General features: G+C 40.7%; 1 protein-coding gene across 1 annotated transcript in view; it reads right to left on the bottom strand.

Moving 5' to 3' along the window:
* LOC107696540 (CUB and sushi domain-containing protein 3-like) overlaps positions 1-13,185 on the bottom strand; it is a 193,207-nt gene that overhangs the window by 35,448 nt on the left and 144,574 nt on the right. Inside the window, exon 49 of the mRNA XM_016496907.1 lies at positions 2,691-2,873. Coding sequence (XP_016352393.1) covers positions 2,691-2,873 — 183 coding nt within the window. The remainder of the gene's footprint in view (positions 1-2,690; positions 2,874-13,185) is intronic.

The following is a 13,185-nucleotide window of genomic DNA, read 5'->3' as shown; positions in this document are numbered from 1 at the left end:
TGCACAAGAGGACCAGCTACTGCTACTATGGCACTACCCACTGAGTAAGACTGGATAACACTGGGAAAACGTACCCGTTCACTTGGAACAGGGACGCTGCGGAAGCTCGAACCTTCCCGAGGGAGGTTTCGGAGGCAATACACATATGACATCCCTTAGGTGCATATGGAAAAACAATGGAGGTGATTGAACCCTCTTTGGAATTGCAGAGGTCTGCCGGGGAAACACGGGCTCAAGGCTAGACCGTGGACTTTACACATATGGGATCCGTTTAGGTCTTACATATGGAACCCAGCCTTCTACCGGGAAGCGAAAAGCTGAATATGCGTTGCATCTGCTGCCTACTTATACTCACGCTGTGATCAGCAGCAGCTGGATGCAATAATCGCATGCCAATGTGCATTGGCTCGTTTAGTTTACACTCGAAGTGGAGTGGTCCCTCTAAGCGAGATCCCAATTTCGTCGGTCAACCGACGTGACGTCGGGAGTGACCGACTGAAAGGGAACATATGCTGTTCAGTCAAAGGTCTGGCTACATGAGACTATGTTTTTTTTAATTAGTAATGCAAATACTCTGCCATGAAGCACTTAGTCTATGAATCTGATTACAAATTTTGAGAGGTAGTCCATTATCTGTAAAACAGTATATTCCTTTTTTGAGTAGCTTCCCCCAAACTGCATTTGATATATCTTAAGATTATGGACATCTGATAGGAAGACAGTGAAGGTCTAAAGGAAGAGAGATCATTAGAGAGACATCTTTTATCATGTAATGACTATGATATGGGACAGTGGCTATAACAGAATGAGGTATTAGCATCTGTAAGGCTTAAAAGAGTGGGGATGAAGTTTGAAGATATGGTATGACAGGCCTGTAGATCATACCCAGAGAATGGCACCAAGACAGAGGAAATGAAAGGACAAAAAAAGAAAGCTCTTCATTTCCACAGAGATGCTGGTTGAGTGAATTAACTGGCTGAAAACCTATTAATCCGCCAAGCCAAAGTGCTTTTTTGGTTGACTGCAATAGAAGAACTCAGGCTTCCTTTCAGGATGGAATCATCTCTCTGTGCAGCTGTTAAAAAGACAGCGCTTGCGGTACACCTCCATGACGGGAAACTCGAGAACTCTCTTTGTCTTGCGATGACATGCTGACCATTGTGATTCCCACAGGGTTTGTCATTTTGCAGCATGGGGGACGGATTATAGCGTGACACCTTCCCCCTCAATTAGTCACTGTTCCTGTATACCTGTGCCATTTGCCATCTCTCAAAAAATGATTCCCGCACAATGGCTTGGGTCATGTCAACTATATGTTCAATGGGAGGTGGGAGCACTGGGAGAAACACCATTAGTCAGGTCTTGGAGCAAGGAAACAAGATGGTGCATCATGTTTCCGTAGAAAACACGGCCTGCTTGTGTCTGGAAGTGGCTAGTCATCTTTCATTTGTGCTGTAGACCTTACAGCCTCTAGGAAAATGTGGGATTATTACGTGGTGTGGGACAACTGTACAACTGTAATGGCATACAGGAAAGCAGGCCCAAATAAAACATCAGGTAACAATGTGGACTGTGATATATTATTTAGCGGGTAGTTGATTTTATTGTTTGTCACTGATAAATTACTTTTGGGACTATTTTATGGTATAATAAAGACAACACTTGCTTCCAGGGGGTTGGATGGAATATCATTATTAAAATGAACAGGAAGGTCTTCTGCTCAGCACTTAGTAGTGCTACTAAAGAAATAAGGCAATGCTTGTTAAAAGGTATAAAGAAGTTCCACTGTTAGTCCAACAATAATGAGAAGAGGAAAAATGGTCAGATTTCCATTCTCTACTTCTAAACCAACTCTTAGTTGCTCTCAGTCTTTTTGTATTTTTATGCCTAAATCTTTACTATAGCAACCATTTTTCAACCATAATTCTTGAGAGATGTGATCTGCTTTTTTCTGTGATTTTTTGTTCTGTCTCTTTAAAAAAAAAAAAAATTGTATGAAGAAAAAAAAAGAAAACAGTATTTATTTGGAAAGCGTGATACATTTTTTTCAGGAACAGAAAGTTCAAAAGAACAGTATTTATATGAAATAGAAATAAATATACATAAATATCTGCACTGTGAGTTTTGATCAATTTAATGCATTCTTGTTGAATAAAAGTATAATTTCTAAAAAAAAATAACAATAATAATAAAAAAATCATACTGACCCAAAACTTCTGATGAGAGTGTATATATAATTATTATTTATTTTTTGTTTAATATATCTAAATAAATCTAAATTCAGATTTCATCTGAAAACAGTGGCTACTTTTGAATGGCCAGCCAATGCAAAAAGATTAAATGAAAAAAGCATGATCAAAATATGGGCAAAAATATGTTTGGAACCAGATGGTGTAGCTATGGCATCTACCTGCAGGGGTTAACATGGGCATGCTAACATACCAAATCAAAAACTGATTTCATTACATGCAAAATGACAATCAGTTCTAAATATCGGCTTTGACAACACAATCTTATTTTTGTGTGCACAAAGCATTAGATCAGCCATTGACTTATTAAAACAAACTACTGACAAAGTAGCTTAGGGGTGAGATGTCCTACTTCTGCATTCATCTAGCCAAGTAAAAGAGAATATGGGAGATGGGCAGTTTTCGAGATGCTGTATCATGCCAGCTGCTGCAGGCGCTTACGTTTGCAGGAGGGCTGAGTACCGGACCATGTGCCATTGGGGAAGCACATCCTCTCTGCAGAGCCAAAAAGCTCGTATCCCACCGAGCAGCTGAAGTGCACTTTACTGCGTATTCGAAAGTCACTCTCTTCTCTGCTGCCGTGGGATGGTGTGCCTGGGTCACCGCATGTCCCTGATGAATCACCTTGAAAGACAGAGTGAGGAACAAAAAAGACAATAGGTGAGGGACATTCCAACTATATCGTAAATTTTCATTTCCCCATTGTATATGGCTTAATACATTGGATAAAATATTAAACTCATCCTTTTATAAATGGACACTAGATTAGTATTCTTTTATCACAATATCACCTTTAAGTGAACAAATGGGGTGAATTTTAAATAGTTTTACAGCTTTGTTTTATGCAGATATTACCATTTTTGGCATGTCACCTTATAACATGAAACCCCTGCAAATTTATTATAAAATCTTCCAGGTGTTTATAATTTTTTCCCCTTTATCTAATCAAAATGTTTCAAAAAGTCTTTTTGTGAATATTTAGTTTTAATTTGTTACCAAATTTGTTCCCCCTGTCCTCAATTTTACTTTCCTTCCCGTTAGTCTTTTCTAATCATCCTAAACGGAACACAGTTTTGGTGGGAAAACATCAGCACAAACATTAGTACGTTTAAGTAATGGAGTTGAGGAATTTTGTGCATTAGTTGGTATATTTCACTCTAAAACATTCCATCTTGTTTGATAAAATTATGGGAAAAAATGAACTTGAATGAAATGAAGTATTTTTATTTCTATTATGTTCATTTCTTGCCATTGTGCAAATAAAAAGTTATAATTAAAGTACCTGAGGCTGACGAGCATATTTGTGAAAGTTTCTTTTATAGAAATACTTTCTTAAACACACAAGCATATTCATCTGACTGTAGAAATAGCAAAATATGAGGCAGAAAAAAAAGAAAGCAAGAATTTGCATTAAGTGTAAAGTAACAAACCATTTTAACCTATTCTACTGTCAAATGAATAAAAAAGGATGACTAGTCCCTGTGCCTGTTTTCCAGCCCCTCTCAGGATGTAATCTGGGAGGAGGACATCTTTTCTTTTCAACGCACTCAAGGCTTTGCTACAGCTCTCTGGAAATTGATATTCCTGATTGATTCCCGCTGCTTCCATATATCTGAGCTCAGGGCCCTGCAGCCTTGCACCTCTCCTGAACCTGAGCTCCATTCATCATCAGCACACAAACGCACACAATCACACACCTGCACAAGCACATTTATGCTCACACAAGGCTTATGAATAATCTAAACACACCAAAAAATACAGAAAGTGATCGGTTGTGATTGTGTCACATCGCATAGAAGTTTCATGTTCGGCGTGCACAGACAAATCGCCTGCCGCTGGAAACCTGGTTAGGACACAGTGTTAGAAACCATGACTTATTGCTGAAACCCTGGACAAGAGAGCTAAAATAGATTAGGGGCCGGTTGTACCAGCTGTGCACAAGTTATAACTTAGTACCAATTTGCAGCAGAACTATATGCTTTCAAGTTACAATTTATGCACTACTAAATATTTGGTTATATCAAAGACCTAATTTTTTACCTTACAATGTTGTTGACATCGTACTAATTTACATGATTTTAATATGTCAACATCTGACTTGATAGCAGAACATCAGAATAAAATTAATAGCGTGTCACACTCAGGCACTATTTATGCATGCTAGGTTTTAGAAATTAAAATAAAATTATTCGGTCAAGGACAGTGAGTGATTTTCTTTCTAATGTTTGATTAACATTATTGACATAAATTTTAACAGCAGCTAAATTAGGCTGCTTTAGAGGAATAGCTCACCCAAAAATTAAAGGTCTGTTGTTCTTCTAAACCTGTATGAGTTTTCTTCTGCTGTTGAATGTAAAAGTATATGAAGAGTTCATTTGCAAAAACAGATAACTCCATTTTTAACAATTTTCAAAAATGATGTTTTTTCATTGTGCATTCCAATTATTCTCGCTCAAACTGCAGTTGGGTTATTTTGATTAAGTTAAAAAATAACAAAAAAATACAGCTAACTAATACAATAAAAGACAATAAAAACCTGATAACAATAAAGAACATGATTTTTGAACAAAAAAAAAAACGGAGTTATCTGTCTTTGCAAATAAACTCTTCATATATATATATATGGATATATATATATATATAAATATCTCATTTTTTAGATTTAGTTGCATTTTAAATATATATTTAGAAACTACTATTAAAAATTTTGTTATTCAGCAAGGTGCATTAAATTGAACAAAGGTGACTACTAAAAATTACCACTTCAAATAAATGCTGTTCTTTTGAACTTTTCATTGTTTTCACAAAGATATTAAACATCACAACTGATAATAATAAGAAATGTTTCTTGAGCACCAAATATTATAATGATTTCTGAAGGATCATGTGACACTGAAGACTGGAGTAATGGCTACTGAAAACTCAGCTTTGCATCACAGAAATAATTTACAATTTAAACATATTAAAATAGAAAACAGCTAATTTAAATTGTAATAATATTTCACAGCATTACTCTTTTTACTGTAACGCTTCTTATTGGATCGATAAACGAACACATCATATGTGACTACACAATTCTTTACAGAAAGCTTACAACCTGGGCTAACTTTTGCCTTAGGACAAAATTGTGCAACTTTATGTACAGACTTTGCTATAAACTAACAAGTATTCACTACATGTGAACTTCATGTCCCAAAGACCTTACAAACATTTGGTGCAACTGCAACCCTACTCAGCACCCTAAAGGTAAAAAGTTAGGTCTCATATCAGACCAGCCAACATCCAAAACCAGCCTATGTCAACGAAACCTGCCAGCGCCATAAACAAGTAATGATTTAAGAACAGGCAGCTGTATGAAAAAAAAAAAATCTCCTGATCTAATACATCAGTGTGGCTGGAGAGTTCGGTAGGCAGGGCTAGTGCTAGTGGCAGGGGGCCCAGGGGACAGATTAAAATAGCTGTTATTAAAGGACTGCAGGCTGTTCCTCTTACTATGTCAGTGGGCTGCTTGAACAGGCTCTTCTGCTGAAGGGCCAGTTGTTGACCCTTGCATGACTGGCAGGTTTTTATCCTTAAGACTCTGTTGTAAATCGCATACATGTGCCATACATCACACAGCGGGGACTCTAGTGCCAGACAGACAAGATGCATGCTGACGTGAACTTGAAGTTAAGTGAAGAGGATGGATTTCCTCTCAGAGAACAAGCACACAGAGGGGTCTGTTTCTCAGGGTGTGGTGTGATGAAGGAACGGGCACCCCACCGGTCATGCTTAGATGAGATAGTGAACTTTCTTAGAGTACCGCCACGTGCAGAGATGCGTTGTGACAGAGACATGTACTTTTCTTGGGGCGATACAGCAGGCCGCCTCGTATTGGTAGACTCTTTCCGGGGCAGAGCAAGTAGTAAATTTCCTGGGAGGTCTAAGCACGGTTGTATGTCACTGCGGAACAAGGTGTGTTTTTTTATGTCATGTTGCATCTTTGTCTTTCTTGCTGGTTGCAGAGGACGAGAGGAGCGAGAGCCGGGAGGTGTGGGTGTTTGGTCTCCCAAGAGTGTGTTTTGTCAGGGAGAGAGTGCTGACCAAGCATAACACTTCAAGGGCAGACGAAGGGGACTGCTGAATTAGCCGTCCCGCTGGAACTCTTCCACTTATCTGCAGTGCCAGCCCTGAGACCACCTTAGACATGAGAGGAGAGGGTATACGTCCATTTGCATGTCACAAATTGATATACAGCCACTTCTGATCGAAAAAGTCACCGCAAACATGCAGTTCACACTTTGAGGCAACACTGCTGACAGGATTATTCCAGATAAAAACTGACGCGATATTAAATGTCATCTTTCTGCATCCACACAAAACTTGAGTGGAAGAGAAGTGGGAAACTTAACATGGATTATTGATCAGTGGCATCTTTGGTGGCTTATAGCAGTCAGGTTTGATTTTTCACTTCGGGACAAATATGCTCTTGGACAACAGATATGGGTCAGATACAAAACAGCTGGATTGACGGAGCTGTAGCCTATAGCATTTAAAGAGATCATCCATGGAACGACATGATGGTGACTAAATAATAATAGAATTTCATTAATTCTATTATTATTTAGTCACCACCATGTCTTTCCAAACCTGTATGACTGACTTTCTTCTGTGGAACATAAAAGAAGATATACCAAGAAACGTATTTTTTGTCCATACAATGAAAGTCAGTGTGGTCCAATGTTTTTTTTTTTTAAAACATCATTGACCTTCACTGTATGGAAAAAACAGAAAACAGCTGAAACGGCCTTCAAAATGGCTTCATTTCTGTTCAGCAAACGAAAGAAAGTCAAACTGGTTCAGAAAAACATGAGGGTGAGTAAAAGACAGAATGTTAATTTTTGGGTGAAATATCCCTTTAAGCACACATGCTCCATATTCATGCAGGACACACAGATGCAACATCTCATTCCTCTTACCCAGGCTTTTTGGAAATATGAGCCTCTATCTATGTTTCAGCAAAACTCAAAAAACGCACCTATAGGTATGAATCACTGCAGTTTCCAGTTGAAACGAACACTAGAGGCAGTAAAACTTTGATGACTTCAGTTCACTTTCAATGAGCCTGGGTTGCATTCCTCCCATAATTCCCTGCCCTCATTCACTCAAAAAAAAATAAAAATTAGTAATTAATTGATAGTGTCATATTAGCATCCATGCTAACATCCACTTAAGTCGATTCAGTTCTATCCCAATAGTCAAGAGTATGTTACAACTGAAATAGGACACTTTTCTACTCTTAAAATTTGTTATTTTATTTGCTCCTATCTTAGTTTTAAAGGCGCACTCTGTACTTGTTGCACTAGCTGGTATAGCAATTGACTTGAACTCATCCTGACACAAACTGTATAGTAGTGTTGATGCAGCAAAAGCAGTAGTTTTCAGTTACCAATTCCATTAGAAATGCATACAAATTCTCTATTTGCAGCAAGCAATTATTAGTTTACTATATGAGCGAAAGTGTTATCAGCATAAAACAGTAGTAGTACTGTATTTGGCTGGTCATGTGACCTCAAAGTCAGCACCCATGAGGCTGCCCAGCTCTATTAAAATAAATATTTTTTACTAATAAATTATATTAATTGTATTTAATATTTTTTAATTCAAATCTATAAAATAAGAAATAAGAAAATTCAAAACAAATATAAAAATATTTATAGGCCAGGACTAGCTAAGTAGAAGAACTGATTGGAAACTAATTTATTTGTATTTTTTGCAATTCTTTTTTGGTTCCTTTAGGGAGATAGTGACACATTTCACCTTTAAGAAAAGCAGAATCCCTGCGGTCTGAGCTAGCAGCTGCTCTGTCTCAATCAGTGTGCAGTCAGCTCGCTCTATCTGCACTCAAGCAGTGCCAGAAAGCTCAAGCAGAGCTGGGAAGTTAAGTCTTGAGAGAGGCTCACTGCTAGAGGCTGCTCCTTTAGCTGCAGCCTTCACATACTTACAGCCACTCTAATTGGACCACAGGAAGTTCAGGTGTGAGCAGGAAGAGAACAGAAGATGTTCTCACCAGGTGGACACTAAAGCCCTCACTGATGCGGCTGCAGTATATGTGCTAATTGGGTAGCAGACTGTTTCAGGGGCAAAGAGTAAATGGTTGTTTGTTGATTTTAAGAGGGTTGGATCATGTCATAACTTCGGGAGGCTTTACCTCAGAGACCTCTCTCTGGAAGCAGGCAATTAGAAGAGGCCGGCAACAAAGTCAAAGGCTTGTAATAGCTTCGGTTTGGACTCTTATTAAAACAAAAGGTTGTAAAACAGCACGGGACATCGTTTAACCGATCTCAAGAGCTGCTCTGCACGATGCACACACAAAAATATCAACTCAGTTCTTTCTAACAGTCTGCAGTCCCCTGCGTGAGCGCAGGTTCATGTGTACAAGCGCCTTCAGCACAGCACACACAAAAAAGGATGGTTGCGCTGCTATGATTTTGTGCCATGAAATCCTGGAGGCAGAAGAACAGTACCAGGAAGGAGAATAAAGCCTCCTAGGACCAAGAGGAAGAGAGATTTCTCTTTCTGTCTAGCTGTTGTTCTCTCTCTGCCTCCTCCTTTCTGGGTCATGGATCTCTGTAGAGGATTGGAGCATATACAGTGGGACTGGAAAGAGACAATGTCTGCATTCACGCTTTATGGGTCACAAACACTTAATGCAGGTTTAATGGATAAACAGTGGGTGTTTAAAAATATGCAAAGTGCATCTGAGTCACATTTATGCAAAGACTGTCTGAAAATTTCCAGCAACGTAATTTTTCTAGGTACATTCACACTGTTGGTGATTTGTTATAAAGCGAGCAGAAGTGATTTTTTTTTTTCAATGAGAGTTGGTGATCAGAGGCAACATGCACTCAAAAATGGATTTTTTTCTGCTTGTGCAATTTGGTTAATTAAAGTGAGCTAATGTAACACAATTCTTGAACATTTCGTCACAGCTTAATGTCATTGGGTGCAATCAATTTAAATGGAAGTTTACTTTATCCATTTGTGTTGGGACTACATGAGACATATTGGACATTACTGTGAACAATTTTTTTCAAATGTGTTCTTTAATTCACTTAGTATTCTATCAAATTACATCATGGTTATTTCAGTGTTTCTTGTTGTATGCTAAAAAGAAACAAGAACAAGTCAATAGGCAATCTTTAGTACAAATGAAAAGTAAAATTAAACAAAGGTACTATAATAGCAACATATTGTAGGAATATTTTTTATTATTAAATTGCATTATTTCAGCAATTTAACAGTATTAAGTAATAGTACAAAGTAGGCTATGCAATACTTAATAATGGGAGTTTGACGTTGTCAATGTACCTTCTGTTCTCATTTAAAACAAAAATACTCTATTATATGACACACTCATAACAATATCTATGTCACAATTTGATGTTTAATCTACACCGCCATTTAGGGGTGGTACGATTTTTAATGCTTTTGAAAGAAGGCTCAGCAAGGCTGCATTCTGCATCAAAGATACAGTAAAAACAGTAATATTGTGAAATGTTATTACAATTTTTATAACTTACTATCATTTTATATAATATAATATATTTGTAATTTATTGCTGTGATGGCAAAGCTGAATTGTAAGGAGCCATTACATTCTTCAGTGTCACTTCAGAAATCTTTAAAATATGCTGATTTGCTGAAGAAACATTTCTTATTATTATACATTTTCAAATTAATATTTATAATATTTTTGAGGACACCGTTGTCACGAATCCATGCACGGTCCATGCACTTCCGTTCGCTCACCACCAGAGATCACCCGCTCACTACTATGGACTCTTGCACCACACTACTGTTGCACTTCACCCGGACTACAGTTCCCATCATCCATTGCACTGATTACACACACACAGCTGAATGCACTGATTACACACACACAGCTGAATCCAATCAGATATGCTACATAAGCAACGCACTTCCTCTCTCTCAGGGCCGAGTATTGTTTAGCGTGTATCACTGCTATAGCTGATAGCTACCTTACGGAGCCTGCTTAGTTTTCCTAGCCTTATATTAGTCTTGTCTTGTCTGTTTTCTCGTGTTCTGATCTTTGCCTTGTACCTGGATTATCCCTCTAGTCTCGCCCCTGTTGGATTACGTTCGCCGTCGACTGACCCTCGCTTGTTTACTGGACTGCTCGTTTTGTCTTCTATATACCTGTTTGCCATTGCCTGAACCTCGCCTGTTTTGACCACACCCTTAATAAAGCTTGCAAATGGATCCAACCGTCTCACGTCTTGTTTGCCCCGTAACAGAATACTCGGCCATTCAAGGATCCAGCGGCTTTACCGAAGGACATTGGTCAGGTATGAACACAGCGATTCTAGTACTAGCTCTCAAGCAGGGCACACGATCACTTGAGGGTTACATTGAGGAATATTTGGCTTTGGCTAATGGCTCAGAATTACCGGACTGTATGTTAATTGACTTTTTCTGTGATGGCCTTAACCAGCCTTTAAAATCAAGAGTGATTCATGAGGGTCCTCGTTTGTCACTAAGTAGTTTTTTGGATCATGTTTTGTGGACTGTTGGTTCAGCGTTCACGGTGGGTGTCATGGAGGAACGCGACACCGCACTCATTCCTGTAATGGCAGCCGCACTGGAGCACGCTCACAAAATGGCGGCAACAGCAGAGCCTGTTCGCAAGATGGCGGCGACAACAACGTCTCGTTATATCACAGCTGATCTTCTTGAGCCAAGTCAAGGCACAGCTGATCTTCGTGAGCCAAGTCAAGTCACAGCTGAACTTCATGAGCCAAGTCAACTCACAACTGATCTTCGTGAGCCAAGTCAAGTCAAGTCACGGTTGATCGTCATGAATCAAGTCAAGTTATAGTTGATCTTCGTGAGCCAAGTCAAGTCACGGTTGATCGTCATGAGTCAAGTCAAGTTATAGTTGATCTTTGTAAGTCAAGTCAAGTCACAGCTGCTCCTCATAAGTCCAGTAACGTCTCAACTGATCATCCAGAGTCACGTCACATCACAGCTGGTCATCCAGAGTCACGTCACATCACAGCTGGTCCTCCAGAGTCACGTCACATCACAGCTGGTCCTCCAGAGTCACGTCACATCACAGCTGGTCCTCCAGAGTCACGTCACACCACAGCTGGTCCTCCAGAGTCACGTCACATCACAGCTAGTCCTCCAGAGTCACGTCACATCACAGCTCGTCATTCAGAGTCACGTCACCTCGCAGCTGGTCATCCAGAGTCACGTCACCTCGCAGCTGATCATCCTGAGTCACGTCACCTCGCAGCTGATCATCCTGAGTCACGTCACGTCACAGCTGATCTTCCAAAGTCACGTCACGTCACAGCTGATCTTCCAAAGTCACGTCACATCACAACTGATCGTCAAGAGTCTGGTCATGTCCTGTCTGTTGCTTCTGTTCCTGAACTAATTCCCCTGTCTGAAGCGCTTCCCATGATGGGGATCACTTTATGTTGCGTGTGGGCTGCGTACACCACCACAGACCTGCCCGAGGCGGCGACGTCCACTGTGATGTTTCCAGAGGTGGCGGCTGATGCTGCAGAACCTCTTGGGGGAGTGACGCTTGCGGCTGGGTGCTCCGAGGCGAGGGCGCCTGCCGCAGCTTCACCAAAGGTGGCAAAACTTTCTGAGGCGGAGGCGTTCGCTTCAGCTCCTTGCACGATGGTGGCGCCCAGCAACGCACTTTCAGCCTGTCATGTCACGGTCGAAGAGACCATTGCTGAACTTTGTACCTGTCCTGTTAAGAAGAATGCTAATGAACTCTCCCTGTATCCAGATGGTACTACTGTAGAACCTCCAGAGGTGGTGGCAGCCGCTGCAGACCCTCTAGAGGTGTCAGTGGTACTCACTTATGAACTCTCGTCCTGTACTGTTCCAGCCAAGGAGGCCATTAATGAAATTCCGTCTGCTCATGTCACGGCCTATGAACTATTGTCCTGTCCTGCACTGGTCAAGGAGACCGTTTCTGAATCCCCAGTCATGCCTGTCATGGTTACTGAACTCTCGTCCTTTGTCAACCCGGCCGCAGAGGCCGTTGATGAACTCTCGTCTTGTCCTGAACCGGCCATGAAGGCCATCTGTGAACAATTGTCCTGTCTCAACCCAACCGCAGAGGCTGTCTGTGAACTTTCGTCCAGCCCTGAATCGGCCACGGAGGCCACTTATGAACTTTTCTCCTGTCCCGACCCAGCCGAGGAGGCTACCTATGAACTCTCAGTCCTGTCTGTCACAACCAAGGACGTGGTCTTCGAACTTCATGCCTGTCCTGTCACGGCCATGGAGGCCGTCTGTGAACTCTCTGCCTGTTCCATCACGGCTATGGAGGCCGTCTGTGAACTCACTTCCTGTCCTGTAACAGCTATGGAGGCCATTAGTTAATTCTCTGCCTGTCCTGTTAGGGCTATGGAGGCCAATTATAGACTTTTGTCCTGTCCCTATCCAGCCGAGGAAGCTGTCTCTGAACCTTCAGCCTTGTCTGTCACACCCGAGGACGCTGTCTGTAAACCTCCTGACTGTTCTGTAGCGGCCATAAGGGCAGTTTGGGAACTCTCAACCCTGCCTGTCGCGGCTACGAAAGCCGTAAATAAACTTTCTGTTTGTGCTGTTAACCCTGTCTTTGTCAGAGAGACCACAAGTGAACTATGTCACGTCTTGTTTGCCCCGTAACAGCCGTGATACATTTTTTTTTTTCAGGATTTAGTGTTGAATTGAAAGACATCCAAGTGCAAAACGACAAAAACAGAGACCCAGCGGCCTGCAATATCTATTGTTGAACAACTGAAGTCATGACAGTTAGCACATCTTATGCCGAATTCACACTGCACGATTTTCAAACTCGTCGGATCGCCGTTGTTTTCACACTGCGTGACTATCTGGGGTAGCATTCAGTTGCTGCTGTGTTCACA

The sequence above is a fragment of the Sinocyclocheilus anshuiensis genome, unplaced genomic scaffold, assembly GCF_001515605.1.
Source record: "Sinocyclocheilus anshuiensis isolate Anshui unplaced genomic scaffold, SAMN03320099.WGS_v1.1 scaffold590, whole genome shotgun sequence".
NCBI classification, from domain to species: Eukaryota; Metazoa; Chordata; class Actinopteri; order Cypriniformes; family Cyprinidae; genus Sinocyclocheilus; species Sinocyclocheilus anshuiensis.
The sequence above is the reverse complement of the archived record's forward strand: the minus strand, read 5'-3'. Positions and strand labels throughout refer to the sequence as shown.